General features: G+C 39.6%; 1 protein-coding gene across 6 annotated transcripts in view; it reads left to right on the top strand.

Annotated features, from left to right (window-relative positions):
* Positions 1 to 20,578, top strand: part of LOC105193175 (neuronal acetylcholine receptor subunit alpha-7) — a 261,990-nt gene that overhangs the window by 112,403 nt on the left and 129,009 nt on the right. For all 6 annotated transcript variants that reach the window (XM_026133352.2, XM_039454327.1, XM_026133353.2 and 3 more), the window contains one exon: positions 10,586 to 10,695. In XM_026133352.2, the coding sequence (XP_025989137.1) occupies positions 10,586 to 10,695 (110 nt within the window). The remainder of the gene's footprint in view (positions 1 to 10,585; positions 10,696 to 20,578) is intronic.

The raw sequence follows: 20,578 nt of genomic DNA, 5'->3' as shown, positions 1-20,578 counted from the left end.
TTGACTTCTTTTTCCGATAAATTATTAGATAAATATTAGATGATTTCTTACATTTTTAATTATATTTTAATTCATAATTTCAAAAACAATACAATTTCGGAGAGCCACAGATTGCCCACTTTTCAGTTTGCCTACGTTGCAACTTTACTGAATCTATTTTTCACTCAATCTATTTTTTCCGCCTAAGCTTTTGTGTGTCGGTCAACATTAAACGCAATATCATTTAAAATCTTGTTGTACCTAGAATTATTGCATCGTGAATTCTCACCGCGGAATAAGCCACCGCTGCTGCGGTGCGTACTTAGAAATGAACGGACATTAATTAACGCGTTGCTTGCAATCAGTCATGTTAACTCGGTTGACCACTGACAATTTGTTGCCCGATCAACGGAAAATCCTACTTTTTGCAGCACATTACAAAAAAAGCTTATAATAAATTAATTTGTTATTGGTGATGGAAGGTTAAACATTGCAGCAATAAATATCTGAAACATCGAGTTACAATTTACAACATTTATTTGCGTGCAAATCATTCCCAAATGGGAAATGTAATAAAAATAACTTATGTGACACAAGTATTCGATAACTCTCCTCTAAGTGCAAGGCAAGACAGCCTTCCATCGCCTTCTGCGATGTTAACCCACGCGTCTCAGGGGTATTTAGAGAGATTAGATCGCGGATCGGCGTCTGATTAACGAGTGAATATCGATACACAGCAATGCTTATCGGACTTATGAGACGGGGACTTGTAGCTAATAACGTTGTGGCAAGTTCGGGAAGGTAAGCTTGATTAATAATCGTGGGCGCTCGTGCAACCATGTACGTAAATCTCGCGCACGAACTATGCGGAACGGTAGCATGCGCGCGATATACGACCGATCTTTTATCAAATTTAATTTCGTTTTACGTCGCGCACAACGTGCACGGTCAAATTCAGTTGCAACGAATATCGCGGGACCGCTTTTGTTCTATCTCGCTGAATTGTACGTCGTCAACGAAAGTATCTATCAAAGCCCCTATCTTCCCATCTTCTAAAAAGGATCTTAAAAGTCAAAGAAACTTTGGGCCCAACTTCGTCCAGAGATCAGCATCGTCTTATCTTCTCGTAAATTCTGAACGAAAACGGGCAAGCGCACGTACGTAAAATGAACGAGATACTGATGCTTATCATTCAACCAGTAAGACCATTCACTTCTTACCCGACTTCACTTCTGGGCTCTCGTATAATAGACGTCGGGCATTTCGTACGCGTGTATCCGGCCACTATATCTCCTGCTGATACGTAGACATAAAGCGTTGGAAGCACGGGAAAAATGTAGCTTACGTGCTTTCTCGCGTTCCTCGTTACATCGAAATGTGAAATAGATAATGCATAACAATGCATGCAAGATGAAAAAGGTCTCTCCGATAGATAGAGGAATAACGAACGAGGCTCAATAAACGAACGAGGTCTAGAAATTTTAGACTTTATTTATGTATGTACCGTATGTGCACGTTTACGATATTGCAAGGCAATTCCAGGTAACATGCGTAATGAGCGTACTCGTCGACAATTTATCGAATCCGAACACGCACGTGTCTTTGATGGAGAGTTCGGAGGTACGAAGGCGTTTGTTTAACCTGCAGTCGTTAAACAAACACGTTCTGTCGATCGGGCAACAAATTGTTAGCGGTCAACCAAATCAACATGACTGATTGCAAGCAACGCACTAATTAATGTCGGTTCATTTCTAAGCACGCACCGTTGTGGCAGCGGCTCATTCCGCGGTGAGAATTCGCCTAGGTACAACATGATGTTTAAATGATACTTCGTTTAATGTTAAGCAACGCACAAAGGCTTACACGGAAATATAGATTGAGTGACTCGGTAAAGCTGTGGTAAAGTTGCTTTGCTGCTAAAGTTCAACTTTTATAACTAAGGAAAAATTTGATAGTTCAAGAAAAAAATAAAGTCTGAAAGCAATGAATAAATTGTTCTTAGAGCTTCACATTTTTTGCTACAATAAAAATTGATGTGTTTCAAGTTTTCTTCAGCAGCAAAGGCGATCGTAGCTTAGTATGTTTGATTAAAATTTACTATCCATATATTTGATTGATTCTCACAGAAAATCTGTCTCGCTATATTAGCAAATTTATTATAACAAATATGATTAGTTATAATTGTTAATTTTACTTAACTGTAAAGAAAAAGCTGTAGAAAATTGATATACATTGTGGTTGCATAAAGAAAACGATTTTAAAAGTATTTAAAAATTTAGCTAGATACAAGTCTGAAAATAATTTTGTTATCATCAAAATAATTATCAAAAACGTTCAAGCATAATTAGCAGTGCTTCGAAAAGTTTTGGCATTTTAGCAACCAATTTGAGCTGTCCTACATAATTATTTTATAATGTAACAAAAAATTATTTTCAAGTGTGTATCTAGCTGAATTTTTAGATACTTTAGCAAAATTATTCCGTGTAGATCTGTCGAATCGGTGAAGTTCTTAAACCTTTTTTTTATATATATATATAAGATTGTTTTGCCCCGAAATCTACCTACAAATTGTCTACCTGTAAATAACATTCCACGTACATTCTCTAATTTGTTCTCTCTCTCTCTCTCTTTCTCTTTGTCTCTGTTATCGTGCTTTCCCGAAAATTGAATTAATCGCCGCGTGTCGCAAAGTCTGTCGCGTACGCATGTTCGACAGAAATTTCGTTAAGTCAAGCTTAATATTGGCGAAAACTAGATGTAATTTAACAATACGTCTATTGTGTTTAACAGAGATTTACGGCTTACGCTTAAACTTTGAAAAGCATTACCTTTTATTCGAAAAGTCGTTGGCTAAGCTATGCGTATCGTCAGTATTCAATTACTCGCAGTTCCCACCGGGCTAATGGCCGTAAGTAGCTGGAAGAAGGTTTTGCAAACGGGTCCTCAGAGCATGTAAAATCGTGACAGGAATAATCTCCAGACTCGGAGAACAGCTGACGCTGCACATCGAGAGCGTTTTATGAAATTCGCAAAATCAACGTGACGCTATTTCACCAAGACGAATCTATCGGGATTTCCTGTATCTCCAACTATTATACTTTTAACCTGCTGTATTTTAAATTACTAGGTCAGATAAATAAATGAAGAAGGGTGGCTTCCACAATGAAAGAGTAGAAAACATCCTGCCGCGGACGAAAATCTTCCGCACTTGCTATTCCTGGCATGCGGAATGAAATCTTCCTTCATTGAAAAATGAGGGTGGTTATATAAAATATGAGTTCCCTGGGTTATGTAAAATATGGAAGATCGCGGTGCATCCTTTCTCGTAGGTTACCATCCATTTGGTGAAATTAACAATTCAGACGAGTACATGATCCCAAATGTCGTCGTAATCGATCCAAAGTCAACCCACACAAGTTAACTCCGCTTCTCTGGGCTAAATCTCCTTCACCGCATAATCCGATAATTCTAATTATCCTAACGAGATCAATAATTTCTCTCATGCCGTTCCTCGCTGCGCTATGATATAAACGACCGATGAAATTTCCGGTGCTCCTCAACCGTTCGGCAAAAACGGGTTATAGTGATAACTTTACGATTACGACATGATTTCTTGTAATGTCAGATTGTACGCCGCGTAATCGAAGTTTGCAAAAGCGTTTTACACAACCAGTTTTTCTCCGATATTCCAATCTGACCAATCTCGTTTTTTTTTTCCCCCCATGAAACTTTGTCTTCTTTATCAAGCTATTTCTCCACAGGCAAACTTGTAACTCCGTAGAATTACGTCAAATATTTTTTGTCTTTTAGACATTTATGACTTGGCATCACTCTAGACGCAGCGTCATATTTCATCCCTGTACGACGTCGTATCCGCCGTAACGTAAATCTATATGACACTTCAAACAGATGGAAATCATTTTTACATTTCGTTCGGGACATCTTGTAAAAGCTCGCGATTTCCAAAATGATCTAAAAATAAAATGAACAAGAGATACATTTACTGTGCATCCTGCAAAGATAGCTGCATAATTAAGTTCGATATTGCAGAATTGATAGACAAATATTTGTCTATCAAACGTACACACGCGCATACACGACGGATTAATCGATGCGATGTATCCAAAATGAAAAGTAAAAAAACGTACGATGCAATAACAGAGTGAAATGGTTACGGCGAACGCGGATAAAAGTGCGTTACACAGCGCGGAGAGAGAAAATATTGTCGCTCGTAAAACTGTAAATTACTCGTCGATAATTTATTGTACAAAGAGTCGCGGCGCAATTGAACGAACGTACCGGAGCTCTTATGGGGCTGCTCGTTGTAATTAATTCGCGCAACTTGATCCGACGACCGTAAATCACGGGCCCACTGAATGTACCGCCAAATGTACGCCGCTGTAATTTACTATCTCAGCTCGCGGACGAGTCCGGTCAGCGCGGTGTCACGATCGCGCTGGGTTTCGGCTGCGGTTTACGGAAGATCGCCGTATATAGCCCCCCGCCGACCTTAACCCGAGGCACGCGTTGCATTAATGCGAGCGCGAGGGGGATGGTAGAATGCATACGCCTACCCATTGTGGCCATCTGAGGATGAATAGCATGTGTGCGTAGCTGCCCGCACGTACTATTCTGGTCGCGGGGAAGAACGCCTCCGTAATTCACGGTTTCTTAACGCTGATTAACGATTCTAGTACGCCATGCTAGTGCACGCGCGGTTGCTGTCTTCCTTTCGAAATAAAGTAAACGGAATGCTTTCCCCGAGGCTCGGCGCGCGCGCGCTGCCATTAAACTAGACGGGATGTTTATGTAAAACTTCCTTCGCCATTGTTTGTGCGTTTGTGTATAAACGACAGAGAATCGTTATATCGATTTTCGTTTCACGCTGATACAGTACGTTCTGTGTGAAAGTAGATACTTGCGCTTCTTTGTACAGAATATCACAAAAGTCTGTTCGCATCCTCTGTATTTTTGAAGCAGCTGAAAGAATGGAAAAATGTCCAAACACACGCTCCTTTATTTTGAATGTCCAATTTTCATATCGAAGCTACTGTTACCGGAACTGCTTTCCTCCAATAAGAAAGAATCGTTAAATAATGATTGGTTCTTTCCTCAAAATTCATACAATCTCGAAAAGATTATCGAGCACGTTGAGGAAAAGAGAGATTTAAATTTATCGAGGCCTTGCATAATGCGATAATTACCTACCGACTTATCTCTAAGCGATATATCTCTTACTTAATTTTATTATCTCCCGGTAATAAAAAATTCTAAGCTGTTTGCGCTTCTTCATAACGTAAGAAGACGTTAGATATTGAGTTGCTTCAAAGGACAAAGAATCCCTTCAAAGGAAGCTAAATCTAAAAAATAAGGCGGTAAAATGAGAGCGAACGAGATCGATTTTTAAATACGCATTTTGCCACACCGCATGATTTTCTACAATCATACTAGGCCGAGTTAAAAAAAAAATATGGGTACAACAGTCAATTTTTATTTGACTGTCGTTTTGAATACAGGTAATGCAAACACAGGCAATGGAACGGACTCAAACCTTTACCAAATTTTTTCTTTTCACAAAACTTTGTAAAAGACATGTTACTTGATCTCCCTTGCCATTTAAAGTTTTTGAATTGTCCGCCATCCATCCTTTTCCTGAGGGGCTGAAGAAAAATTTTTTCCATAAAAAGGTTAGCCCCTCGAAACAAAAGAGACACGTGTTTCAACATTTTTCCATATTTTTAGTTGTTTCTTAAATATAGAAATATTTTACTGTATTTTTCTTTTACATTGAGCTCTATTCTTTTATATTAGACAACATTTGCACAATGCAAAAATGTGTAAGACATTTTTACAACGCCATAACGCCGCTACTCTTCGATTACCGGCTAAAAGTTTGATTCGATGAAAGTTTTCCGCATACATATAAGAGCAAAGTCTGTTGACTTTCTAAAAGTTTTCCCTTCGCACAATAGAAAAATCTGTCAACATGGCGATTTACTTTGCCTCCAATCGTGGCGAAACTTTTATAAAATTTACAATATATTTTTCTCTATTTCGTTGACAATTACATTTTCAATATTTGTTTTTATATTTGTAGCTTATTTATAGTTTTACAAGACGCAATATTTTATCTAAAGTTTATTCAATTTTTTTCATATGCGCACGTAGACACATATAACTCTTTATTTCTCGACATCGGTCCAAATACTCGTGATGTTATTATGAATTCTAGAAAATTTATAACTACACGGTATAAAAAAAATATCTTATTTATGTGCCATAATCGACATGGATCCCGTATCGGCGTTATTATGTTGAGACGTTTATTTAATCCAAACTAACTTTAATAGCAGTTAGCTTCCGATACGGTTCCAAAGTTTTGTCATGTTCGACGAGAAAAGTAGCTTGCAACATTATCGTATTTTCCTTTTTAATCGCCGGAGTTTCGTCGCGTTTCCTCGTAGATTATTTCCACTTATAAACTTCGTAGGAGCAGATTCACTTACAAATTGCATATACTTCGGATAATATATTTAAACAATAACAATTAGACTATTGTGTAATTACACAAATAACTAAGGAGGCGTCAAATACGGTCTTCGTTGTTTAATATTATACTTTAATATCCTATATTACATGCATACAATCGTAAATAGATTTTCAGTTTCCAGAAAACTTCGCGTCAAACTTGAAAAATAATCATGACCTGAAATTACACAAAATATCACAAATTAAATTAATCGTCCACTTAACAATAATATTATCAGCAACTTTAAAAAAAAACTGTAAATAATTCAATGCAAAAAATATTACCCCAGCCAGAGTACGAATCTGGAACTTTTTCATTTCGTGACAGGCATCTTACCAATTTGACTACCAAGGTATACGTACATGATAGTAATACCTATTGCAGTAACCAGTATAAGAAACGTATTGAAAGAACAAACGTGTATGAATTAAACAATAATAATTTAAACTAAACCGTTTAAGTGCAATCACTCAAATAACTAAGAGGTACATCTAATTAATCAAACTACATTTTTCTCTTTGACACAAAGAAAATAAAATATTTCACGCAAGCCGTATGAGAAAAAAAAAGAAAGAGAGATGAACCATATTTATATTTAGAGATACAATTTTTTTCCTGGATACAACTCACACGATTTTTATTAGCAGCTATCTGCGTTAGTAGCTCTCGTGGCCAATGACCCCATTTTTTTCTTCTGCATCACTCTCACGTTCGCTTTGACGTGGAAAGGGTTCGATTATAGCATTAAGGCAGTAGCTTAACGCCCCGGATGGCAGAAAACGCGAGAGTTATGGCTCGTTAAGTATTGCGGTACATACTACATAAGGGAATACACGAACGCGAAGTTAAGTAATAGCGTACCGAGCGCTCGTTGTAAAACTAGCTTCATGAAACAATGCGACGCATTTTTTTACCGCAGAGATTTTCAGGCAAACTTCTGGGTATTATGCTGCCATGTCCTGTGTAACATTATTCTGTCAGAATTTACCTTGGCGCGGCATTAAGTAAGCAACTAAGGAAATACGCCGCCATTTATAAAATCAATACAACGCTTGTAGTCGTACATTAATTAAAAAGTAATTGTTTCAAACGTATCGCTGTAAAATTAAATATATCGCGTCGGAATCAATCGTCGGCATTTGCCTCACAAACTTAACGATAAGATTAACAAATCTCAATCGGTGTTAGTCTGTTGTCATCTATTACACGATGTATTAATAGGCAAAGCATGCTAGCGCATTCCGCGCCACCGACGTGTATATGTATAACAATTTTCATTAGCTTTTCATAATTCTGTGTTGAGCTATGTCCGTATTTATAAATGGTATATTTAAAATGTCTGTTAAATTGTACGAGAATATAATTTCCATTTATTATTAAAGATCCTCCCTGCATTTGACTTTGCTGTAGCACGTACATGCACCGCGCAAGTTAATAGATATTATTTTTTTAAATATTAAAATATTATGTATATTTCATTTACATACATAATATTATTTTACAATATTATCCGTGGGTTACAAACAGTTAAAAAAATTCGCAGGCGTAATGCGCCTCGCCTTTCTCTCTTTCTCTATCTATCTGTCTTTATCACGCCGTAAACTACTTGCTTCGAGAATCTCGACGTGATTCGACGGAAGTTGACACAGTACGATGCGACAGATATAAAACAGACCGACGACAGTCGCTCGTTTGACGAGACGAAACTGTATTTTTTAAGGAATACGCGTCGTTCTCATTGTCGCGTATTCATCATACGCCGAGTACGATCTTCATCTTTGCGTTTCCACAAGTCGCGGGGATGCGGACGCTGAATCGCGTGCGCCGTGGAAAACGACGGCTATCGCGCGGAAACGGAACTCGAGGATTTCGGTACACCCGAGTAAGACGACATTGTCGAGCCGACGGAGACGACGGGTCCGCTGAATTTCTCGTTTGTGCAATTCAGCCGTGTAATCTAATGAGCAAACGCCGCGGACTTGGCGCGCGGACCGGAAATTGAAGTATACATTATGAAGCGTGCCGCCGGCGTGGCGTTTCCCATGCAAGCCGCGTGCCGCCGGTGTCGCCGTCATCCTCGCCGTCGCGATCGCGAAACCAGGTCGCGCATGCCGAGCGCGGCCTTACCTCCCGAACTCGTGAGCTTCGCACTCGAGGCATTGCAGTTTTCTGATTCACGAGCAATACTGCGGTCTGTAGCGATGAATATTTAGTCACCGGTACGTGACTGCGTTGAATATCCGAGTTGAGCCGAAGGGTCGGTTTTCAGGGAGAGATCCCTTTCGGGCAAACCTAACTTCGCGACACCGGAAAAATATAATTTATTGAATTTGCTAGATACTCCCAGATATCTTTCTCCGGTTGCCCCGCAACGTACATTTTTCCCTCGTAATAATTTTTCGCGTAAATTGCACGCGCCTTTTGTATACAGGCAATAGCAGCGGACGTGGGGTTAAAAACGCTCAGGGGTTTATTATGTGCCGCCGCACGATAAAATATAGAGTTGCGCTCTGGAAGTACAAACGACGATAAGTCTAATTTAAATTACTCGATTCTGTATAATATCCGCAGTATCCCATGCTTGTAACATAGCGATATTGTTATTACTTTTGTCCGTTTGTAATTACTCCGGATGTACGGCGCATCGCATTCGCGCGAACGCATAACTTCTTCGCGATTACGAATATTCATAATTATCGTCGCTCGTCAACGGAAAATTCCTCTAGCGAATCGTATTTACGTATGAGATACGAGTAAGTCTTGGCGATAAACTTTGATCGTCAAAGTTGAATGTGGCTTTTAACTTGAGCTAACGCCATACCGCCTGCCAGGATCTCTGATACGTCGTAGATTGACGATCCAAAAAAGTTTCGTTTGTTTACGAACACTCTCTGATTAATATGACAACAGGATTCATGTTTGACTCTTTCTCGCTATCTCTGATCTCTTTCGCTTAACTTAGCCGGTCAAACTCCGCTGGCGGATAGAATTTACGCGGATAATTAATCTTTTATACAACGGGGATTAATTAACTCGTGCAAATTTAGTCGCAGCCAAAGGTTTCGCGAATCCATCGGCCCCCTATTACCATGGATACTTGAGAATGGATGATGTACAGTTTGAAACCGTGTTGCATGTAACGCTATCGCTCGAAATTTTATCGAAATTATGTGTAGCACCAAGCGTGCAATAAACCAACATTGTTGTAAAACTGCTGTAGCATATTAATTTCGAAAATCGGAAAATCTAAAATTAGAATTTTGTTATATAAATTGGCCAATTATTGTTTATTTCATTCATCCATTCTGTTCGAAAAACCGTATCTATTTTTTTAATATTTATCCTCTATTGCATGTCACGTTACATGCAATATAGATTATTAAATTAAATGAGTTTCCACCGCAAAGCAATTTCCTGAATCGATTAAAAATTTTATCATAAATTATTTTTACTCACTACAATAGTTGTTTTATGCGTGGCTGTAGTTTGATCGCGGCAATAATATAAATGTCAAAGCAAACGTTAAGCGTCTATATCGATTTTATAATTATATTACTTAAATAAAGAGACGAAAATTGAAAATTACGTGAACATTTATTTCACGTAATGGGAATTGGTCGGAAGAACCGTTGCATTTATTAAACGGCAAAATTGTACTCGTAATTAAATCTGAATTAATAGCGCCTGAGATTATCCATTTTATATTATTGTATGCGTTGCAACAATTTTCATATTTAACGTCTAAATATAGACACTCGTGATATAAGATGTCCGTTATGCGGTGATTGTGCGTCTCTCTCTCTCTCTCTCTCTCTCTCTCTCTCTCTCTCTCTCCATTTTCTACATGTATATTAATTGTACGATAAAAGTCTTAATTCGGATGGTTCTGTTGAAATTTTCAGATGAACATATTCATTCTGTCAGAGATAATCTCATATATTTTTACCAAATTGCAAAAAAGTGTTTCACGTTATAAGGGAAAATGAATTATAACGTTATGTTATGTCTAAAGAGCGCTCGAAATGTGTAATTTCACACTTTTTAATTCATAATTTTCCCATTTCTGTGTTTGCGCAGGAGTGGACGGACTACAACCTTCAGTGGAACGAGTCCGAGTACGGCGGAGTGAAGGACCTTCGAATTACGCCGAACAAGCTTTGGAAACCGGATATCCTCATGTACAACAGGTAATCTGGCCTCGTTACATCTGCGTAGAGACTCTCATTTTGTATTGACCAGTAGATTCGACTAACAAATTTGTTAGGAGTATTTCAGTCTCGGGCGCGAAAGGAGGGCTTGGCCGGCCTTCCCGTAATAGAATTCTTAATTAAAGTGCTCGGACAAAAAGCCGCCGTACTAACTACGCTGCGTAATTATCGCGTTAATAAAGTGTGCCTAGTAAAAATACGTGCGCAAATTGATTTTCCGTCGTACCGCGCGCGCGTACGCTGAAACTCGGATAAGATTTTACCGTTTGAAATCTCATTTGCGTGGAATCTAATAATAAAATCAATACATTTGCGACAATAGCAACATGAAAGAGAGATAGCAAAGTCTAATTCTTTTCGTGTCGAGAAAAAATAAAAGGGAAGTAACGGTATCCAAAATTATCGTTGGCGCGAATGAAAATATTCTACATGCGCGCGCGTTATGTCACATTTTCATTCATCCGCGCAATACTACGTAATTCACGCGATGTAGCTACTATTATCACGCATCGACGAGGATAACCCATGGGACTTGAGTGGTAGCTCGGTCGCGATATTCAAGGCTGTCAATATTTCAAGAGTTACCGTTTGCTTCGTAAAAGTGTCGCGCCGCGTCGGAAAAAAAATCCAGCAACCGTGCGACAAGCTTTTACATCGATTCGCGAATCGGCACGAAAATCGCAAAAATATACAATCGCGAAACAAACTAATGCAACTTCGTTATCGTTAAAATAAAAAATGAACGAACTACATTTGCCTCGAGTAAGCGGCCCACGTTGAATTTCTTCGATGGATTTTAAACCGGCTGCTACTTGTCCGGAGGGCACAAACCCCTCCGCATTCCTAAGAGAGAGAATTAAGATTTTTAAGAATGTCTTTTTCAGAAAAGCTGCGACGGCTAAGAAATAGCGCGGCGGTAGAGCGCCACTGCAGCAAAAGTTTTTTCATTAACTTTAAGTTCGCTCCCACGGAGACACCCCGTACGGAGCGTAAATTATTTTCGATGTACCTCGTACTCTTTTCACGTGCCGTTACGGTATTGCAAATGTAGTATAAAAAAAAAAGAAAAGAATCAAAGGGTACGTAATTTTTATCCTAGTGTTGCTTCGCATTTCTCTTATTCGAAAGTATTATATATATTATATATATACATATATATATTTCTTTCATATATTAAAATTCCCTAAGATGCATGCGTTTATTTAAATCCTAGTAAGAACCGAGTATATATTATACATTTATACATATATATACTTGTACTATGTATATCTTTACATTTTTCATTTGTAAATATTGTATCCATGTAATTATTGATCCCGATCGTAGAAGTCTTTCTTATCTGACGGGCCGACTCGCTTCTCGCTTTGTATCAGTCTCGATACCGACTTTACATTTCGTCGCAAATGATAATGACGATGCGGGAAGTCGCGAAGCGGGTCGGGCCGAACTTTTGAACGCAGTTATTATTACGCAGATTTTAATTGAAAGGCTAGAGTAACGAGTTGCATAAGTGCCGGTCATTTTCATTTCTCGAAAAGTTCTAAGTCGGCCACGTCGTGCGTCCCGCATAAAAGCAGGGACCTCTCTCGCGAGGAAAATCGCGATTTTACGGACTAAAATGGCACGAGAGAACAAACGACATTGGCAAGAATATCGAGTCCAGAAATTTCGTTCAAACAATCTTTTCTTTTTTTTTTTTTTTTTTTTGAGGGGGACGATTGACGCCGTGGCCGGCTTCCGATCTCAGCCATTGTCTCTATCATATAGCCTCTAGAATAATTAGTCTTAGGTATTTATATAGGCTGCTAACTATATATAATACATACAGTTTCCGGGCCGCCGTACGTGAACGCGTCTGTGCGATTCACGTTCGACGATCCGCAAAATTAATACGCCCGTTGCCCGCTGCCAGCCGATTCGCGCGATAACAAAGCGGACAATGTTGATCGCGTGATCGCGCCCGTTCTCGTGTCTCGCACTAATGCAACGCGGTTGATGCGTAAGTCATACGTTCTCGATCGCCTGACGCGGAGCAATCAGACGGAACGGAATGCGATTTGTTACGAACATCAGGAGAGGACATTGATAATCGAGTGAAAAAACTGGTTTCCTCTGAATTTCGGTATTTTTTTTTTTTTTTTATATCGATAACACAACCGCTGCGCACTAACTAATCCTGTCGTGATTGAAAACGGAATACTAGCGAATAAATTCGGACGGTTTAATTATAAAAGCGGTGGATGAAATAACAGCGTTTCGATTTTGAGGTTGAACCAGATTCTCCCTACTCTTCTTCACGTACGTTACACGCTCCGATTATTTTCGATCGGTTCGTGGATTATTCGCCGTTCGACCAGGTGTAAATTAGATATTCGTCACCAACTGTCGATGACTATCGCGTTGGATCGAATTAACAATCGAATCACGTGATCAGGATCGTGCTCCATATCCAAAATAAAAGTTTGAGTCGAGCGATGTAGCTCACGATGGAGCATCTTTCTAAATTCATAAAGTTTTAGAAACTTTTAAAACTAATCGAGACTTGCGTTTGATCTGGTGTAATAATCCTTTCCAAACTTGAGCATCATATCAGTTGCTAACGTTATATCGTTAATCTCTTCTAAATAATGACTAGAAATGAAAAGAGGTTAAAGAGACACAGAATGGTTTCTTTAGAAAAGTGGAAATCGACAATATATAAAATTAAACAAATCGAGAATATATAAAATTAAACAGATAAGAAATAAATAAAAAAAAACTATTAAAATTATTTAAACAGAGGAAGAATAATTTTCAATAACTGCGCATTTCAAATACAAATAATATCGAACACAAAGAAAAGTAGTCTTAATGATTCGAAAATTAGTTTCAACTAGACTACTAATTTGGTAGTAAAATAAATGTAAAGCAGTAAATCAAACGATTCATTTAACCTTGGATAAAGAGAGGAAAGAGGAGAAGATGAAAAGCATGTCGTGAAAATGCGGCAAACGACACAGAAAGATAATGTAGACCAAGCTGAAAGTGTGTGCGACGTGAAAAGTGAAAGACAGCAAGTGGAAAGAGAAGGAAGTGGTCAGCCGGACAGACCGAATCCACCTCCGACCGCAACTAACAACTAGCCAAGTTAGCCAGCCCTGAGGTCGGGGCAAGAGAAATTTCTCGCCGGGAACTACCGGCGCTCTAGTAAAGTGTGCGGGATCACTTCAATTAATTAAAGTCTCGTCTCGGGGAAACTTTGCCTTTGTGGATATCGCGGGAGCGTGCAGTGACTCGGGACGACTTTCCGGTAACCGACGCGCAAACCGAAAATTAATTTTTTAAGAATGCACGCACGCGATGAGATCTTCCTTCTCCTTCATAATGATTTAGACAGAAAAATACGGACTTTGAGTTTCTGACGCACGGCGAATGAGCGACTGCAAAGTATAAGTGGTGGCTCGTTAACGGAAAGTGATACTAGAGATCGATAGTAACACTGATGACTCGACGAGTTAAGCTTGGATTTCGACGGGTCTCTCTAGTGATCATTTTCAATTTGCCGCTCGTCCCTCTGCGAGCACCGAGATCAATTCGTAATGGACGCTTATTGTTTCATCGACGGTTCGCCATAACATGTACAGTCCTGTGATATACAGTCGTGTCCCGATGTGGACGCATTTATTCATAATCATTCGTGTCGTGTTTTGTAACGCGTGCGTAAGAATGCGTTTACTAGCTTTCATATAAGATATATTAAATACATATTGGAATATAATTATGTTCTCTAAAGATAACGAGAATATCTACACATATTTAGAAATTAATTAATGTATGATGTATTAATTTTAATATAACCATGCATAACGAGTTTGCAAGTTAACCTTTCGCAGACTATCCTATTTTTCACTGCTTAGTTAGACTATCTAGGTCACCGGTAAACGGTTGTACTTTTTGTTCAAAGTTTTTTTGGGCTCTAAAAAACCTGGAAAATTCTGGTGTACTTTTTTAACATTTAGAAATTCAATTACGTACAATTATATAATTTAAAATGTTTTTTTAATCTTTTTTTTTTGTACATGTCGGAATTTAAGACAATCGATGAAGCGGAAAAAAAATCGTCTGGGTCAATATGACTCGGATTAGTCTGCGGTGGGTTAATAAGAAAAAGTAATAATAAAACTTAAATGTCAGAGTAACATGGAATAATTCTCAACTGGTACGATATAATTTTAAAATTTTGTTATGCACTTTCTGCCGCGCGGGATGTGCACATGCAAAATGTTGACCGTGGGATCATCATGGCGGATCGCAAATATTTTCTCAACCTTATTCGAAGCGACCAAGACACATAAATCATCACCAGAAATTACACCGTCGATTCTCCAATAAGTATGTCGGTCGTGGGCCGCTAAATCATTTAACTTATGTGCTCCCATTATCGACTGGAAAAATTTATAGGGGCGACGGCGAAGGGTACGGTTTATCGCGGCAGCTGCGCAAAATCTATCTGACGTCTCGTAGTTCCGATAGCATTCCCCGCATATTCTAAAAACAATCGTGCTTTCGTACAATCGACGAAATAACCCACCACCGGGTTCGACGACGCTTGATTTACGCGTCTACCATCGTGCATCGACTTTACCCGGGTTTGCCCATTTGAAGCTCACGCTCGCTGTCGCGTCTACCGAATCGGAACTGCCGTCACGTTTCCCATTGTTAAGCGCGAAATGTACACACTCCGACCTCGCTGTTCTTAATCCTATGGACGACCCAGTTTCTGAACGTAAATAGGCAACGTTGTGTTTTTTTTCCTTTCTTGTGAAAACTGCGTAGTTCGAAAATACTGTTGATGTTTACTTGTTTTTACGTAATCAAAGCTTTCGCATAATCTTAATCTTATGAAACGAGACATTTATATCTTGCAAAACAATTTTAAGCCCTGTGAAAAGAAAATACTTTTAATAGACTTTTACAGTTGCTCCGGATTAGCGTTAATGTTATCCTTTCAAAATCTTAACGCCACTTCTGAAATGAGGGAAACGAAGGTTCTTTGCCATTATAACTTATACGTGAACGAGGAGCGAGTTATCTTACAGCGGTGTGTGTACGTGTACTTATATATATATGAAACGAGTCCTGTGGGCGTTGGAATTTTGAAGATGTCAGTTCCGACCCTGTTAGAGTGAAGTTGGAGTGTAAATAAGATAACGACGGAGGGTCCACTGTACGCGCTTCCATTTTGGCTCCGGGGAACGGTTATGCGCCGGTCCCTCCGAGGGAAAAGGCGCTTCCTGCGGAAGCGTAATGCGAATCTCGAGTATCCCGCCCGAAGGCACTTTTGGGCATTACTGTCGAATTTAAGCCGCCGTTAACCCGCGGGACTAGACCTTCGGCGCGCGGCTCGTAAAATCCGTTTCGTCTGAACACCTTCCCCGGTCGTGAGAGCACTCGTTCACCTCGCATCGAGCAACGGCACATCGGCGAGCTACTGCTGAAAAGTATATGAAGCGACTGCGGTAACGCCTCACTTCGTTCGCGGCCGAAATTCGCGCGCTTGTATCTTCGATGTACTTCGGAGTATCAAAATAATCCTGTACACTTCGTTTTACAACCCCGAGATTACTTTCTCTTGTCCATCGTCTACTTTATCTTACCCCTATCAAAGATTTATTATATTTTACTGTTTATTCCAAAGAATACGTTACGTACAACTGTTAGATAAAAAAAAGATAAATAATAGATTTTATTTTGATAATTATTATATTAATTCATCGTCATCATCATTCAATGGTATCACAGCTCGGGGTGAGCCTTAACCTGCAACTATATATCTCTCCAAGTATTATCGTAGGTGTATCCGCAATCCGAGGCCATAGTGTTAGGTTCGTCAGATCGGGTTATCAGCTCTATACTAGCTAAACCTTGTATTTATAACCCCTAAGATCAGGGTGGCCCGGATATTCTCCCGGGTCGGGATGTCAGAGCCTCGTCTGTAGAAACAGGAATCACCACTGGCCGGACAGGTTGACTTTTGACCAGTAGAGGCTATATATTACGCTTAACAGGCCCTTTTTGCTATATTAATTGTACATTCGAGAATTATTCCATCTTGAAATCTATTTAAAATTGATTGTCCTTGAAAAAACTTTGTATTACGGATTGCAAACTTGTTTCTACTATTCATAAGAATCCAAGATGTCGCATTTGATAGTTGTCAGAAATCTTGTGCTTCTTGCGAAAGTTTCAAAAAGTTTCAAAAATTTACACAAGGTGAAAACATGTTGTAGAATGAGGAAGTCTGAGAAACACGAATACGCGCGATTGTATTGACATATTTCGGTGCGAATTTGACAATGGAAAACGACGCAAGTCAATAGAGGCAAGTCACAATGCGGCTATCCATTTCATTGTCGACGCGACTATAGGAACCACATATGCGAATATTATGCGAACCATAGCGGAAACACGAGTCGCCGCAGAATTCGATCGAACACAGTGAAATATATTCCCGGAATTTACTGGTTGATCTATCCACAGTTGATCTAATCCAATTCTAGGTTTCCTCTCTCTCTCTCTCTCTCTCTCTCTCTCTCTCTCTTTTTCTCTTTGCCTCCGTTTACATAAGTGTATAAATTTATAACAATCCCTCTCTCGTATATTTGAAGGGCGCATTTGATCCACTGCGATTTTCGCGGTTTGCGAGAGAGAAAGAGAGACACAGACTGCTCTAATCTACATACTTGATCCGATTATTTAATCGAATCACGCGCTCTCGAACGAATGCGGTCGCGATTCTATCAGCCACTACCCTAGGGATACCAGGGTACATAGAACATGATTCGCATACGTCCATACCGTATACTATTTCCCCGATCTACATACAAATATGGACTCATAATCATTCCCGTTATTTACTCGCGTCGGAACGAGAATGTGTTTGATTTTCTCAGCGTCTCTCGAACCGACTCAGAGAGATAGAACTATATCTCTCATTTGTGCTTCTTAATCCAATCTTTGTAAAAGCACTACACCACAAAATGCAAGGAATATTCAATAAGGAACAAACGAAATGCACCAGATCAAACGCGGGCTCTCTCGATATTAGGATAAATAAAGAATTTTTCAAAAGTAAATGCAATACAATTGTACTATACTTTCGAAAATATTGGTAAAGCTCGAATGGATCAGACTTGTATCATGAGGATGTAATTAATACTGCGTAACAAGATTTTAATGTGATGATATTTGATCCGTGTATACATTAGTCCATTACCAACTATTCAGGAAATTCGAGCAACAACGAATGGAATCCCCGTGTTTTTACAATATGGATTTACGGTTATCATATTACATATCGCGTTCCGCTCTAATCTGATTTGCTCTCCAGTGAACGCTGGCTGGCGCATATAACGTCTATAAAGACCGAATTCTGTAAGTTACGCGTGTGTCTTCGGAGTGCATTCTGTCTCCATCGAGAGCGAATACGGCGCTCAGCGAGCGGCGGTCGTAATTATGTGAATAATTAATTGAAACGCGACGTCAGGCCACCCCGTTACTGCGGGCCACCGCATGACCGGGCCCGGTACCTGCTCCTTTTGCACACACTCCGTTGGATTCGATTATTAATCAGGACGAATATGCAGCCTGATAATGGAGTCCCGAGCTGCGAAAACGGATGAGAAAATTTCTCCGCGGAATTTTCCCGTATCACCACTCTTGATCATATCGACAGTTTGCTTTTCATCTTGCGAAATAACGTCGCATCTGTCGGGAGAGCGTCGCGCGCAGGCTGTCCACGAGAAAATATCTATTTCTCGTGTCTTTCTTCGCGCGGACAGTTAGAGAAATCGGGTACATTAATCTTAAGGCTTTGATATCGCGTATGAGAGCACAAATGGTGACATACTTGACAGAGTGTCTCTGTCAACCGTTAATGCGTACTAAGATTGGTATGTTCTCGCGAGAGGACTTCTGCGACGGGCATGTCAGCTAAAACGTTACAATAGTCTTTTTAAGCGCAGACAGACAAATTTTCAATGTTATCCAATCTCGCTGGCATTATCTTTCGAATTGACACACGCCGTTATTACTATGTTTCCGTACCGTCTTAGTTTGAATGCTAAGGAAGCTGAAAATCAGGACCGCTTGCAATATTCAGGCCAACGACGGTAACTCTCGCCGCGAGTCATCTAGTTTCTCGAACGAGAGTTTGGGAACGACGCTGCGCATCGTCTCCCGGTGATTTGGCGTCGTTAACTTTCCGACGTTTATGACATACGGAGTTTGAGAGCGGGTCACCGCACCTCGTTATGTCGTCCGTGCTATTTGCTCACGGGAACGTAATGAGCGAACCGGACTGCACACATGCGCGCACAACCCAAAACGTTGAGTTTATGCTCGATATAATGTGAATTAATTTGATTAATTTCCATGAGTAATGTTTACTTAAATTCGTTTAGATCAGAAATCTGGCTTTAATAATTCCGATATTAAATATTTCGTCGATTAATTATTCCGTTGCTGCAAACTGAGAAACAAAATTTCGATTCTTTTTTTATTTTCAGCCTCAGGTCGGAACCGATATTTTAATATTTTTTATTAAAGTAGAGTAAATGAATTTTTCACTTAAAATTCACATCATGTAAAATACGGACTCCAAAACGGGATTTATCCTGCATATGTCGCCGTGCGCACGCCGCTTGACATGCCCACAACTCGATGGTACAGTGCAAACAAATAGGAACAATGTGATTAAAATTAGACATTGATTAGATTGAAAAACGGCGACATTTTTATTCATGCGGTATACGTGACTCGGGACTCCTACGTAAAAGTAACGTGGTGAGGAAGCTGGAAAGGAGCAGGTTTCGTGGCAAGGTCGGTGAAACCCCAACCGTCCTAGAAAACTTTAAAAAAGAAGACAAGAGACACGCTGGACCGTCGATAATAAAAAAAAAAAAACGAAATAGACTCGTTCGCGAGAAAAAACCCGGAATAACTCGCGAGTCCAATCCTCGGTCGGAATGTCAACGACGAGGACGGTTAAATCGATCCAGTCGACGCGCGTAAACCAGAGACACATAAACGACGGAGGACGGAGACGTCGACCGATCAATCCGGTCTCGAGGGCGCAACCCGAATTCCACGCTTGACATTTCAATCTCCATACGACGAGAAGGCGCCTGGGCGGATACGCGGCTCGTTAGTCGTTGCATGTGTCGGTTTATGATAACGATCAAGTCTAACGAGATGAAACGGACAACGCTTTACGATCTCTCCACGTTATGAGACAAGACTATCGCTGTCTATCTTTTCCGCTTAGTGTCTAACAATATATATTTTTTTTTCCTTTTTTTTTCGTTCGGCTTTTTCTCTAGCACGCAGATATATTCTCGCACAAGGAAAGTCGCACAGAATATACAGACTTTATCACGCAGATCTTCAAACGTGCACCTAGTGTATATTCTACTGTAGTTGAAGATAATTTACAGATGGATCTAGCAACTAGAGAGGAAATGCTGTGTCGTGCTGAAGAATTGATTACGCATCTTGGTCGTTCTCTCTCTAGCGTCTCTCTAGCGTCTCTCTAAAACATGAAGATATCTAAACTTGTTGCATTCAATTTTATAACTTTGTAGCTGGAATGACAAAATCTTTTTCTCTCTAAAAGTAATCTTCTTACACGAGAATACAAATATCTTACAAAACTAGTGTGCAGAACCTTCATCTTACAGAAGTAGTGCTCTAAAAAAAAAAAAAAAGAATACAAATGATGAGATCAAATTTATGACAAATCAGTAGAAGTTTAAAAAAGAGATCACGAGAATCGAAAGATACCGCGATCATCACACAAATGAAATCCTGCGTGTAAGGAAAAGAC

Source organism: Solenopsis invicta, chromosome 10 (assembly GCF_016802725.1).
Source record: "Solenopsis invicta isolate M01_SB chromosome 10, UNIL_Sinv_3.0, whole genome shotgun sequence".
In the NCBI taxonomy this organism is placed as follows: Eukaryota; Metazoa; Arthropoda; class Insecta; order Hymenoptera; family Formicidae; genus Solenopsis; species Solenopsis invicta.
Note: the sequence above shows the minus strand (reverse complement) of the source record. Positions and strands in the feature narration are given on the sequence as shown.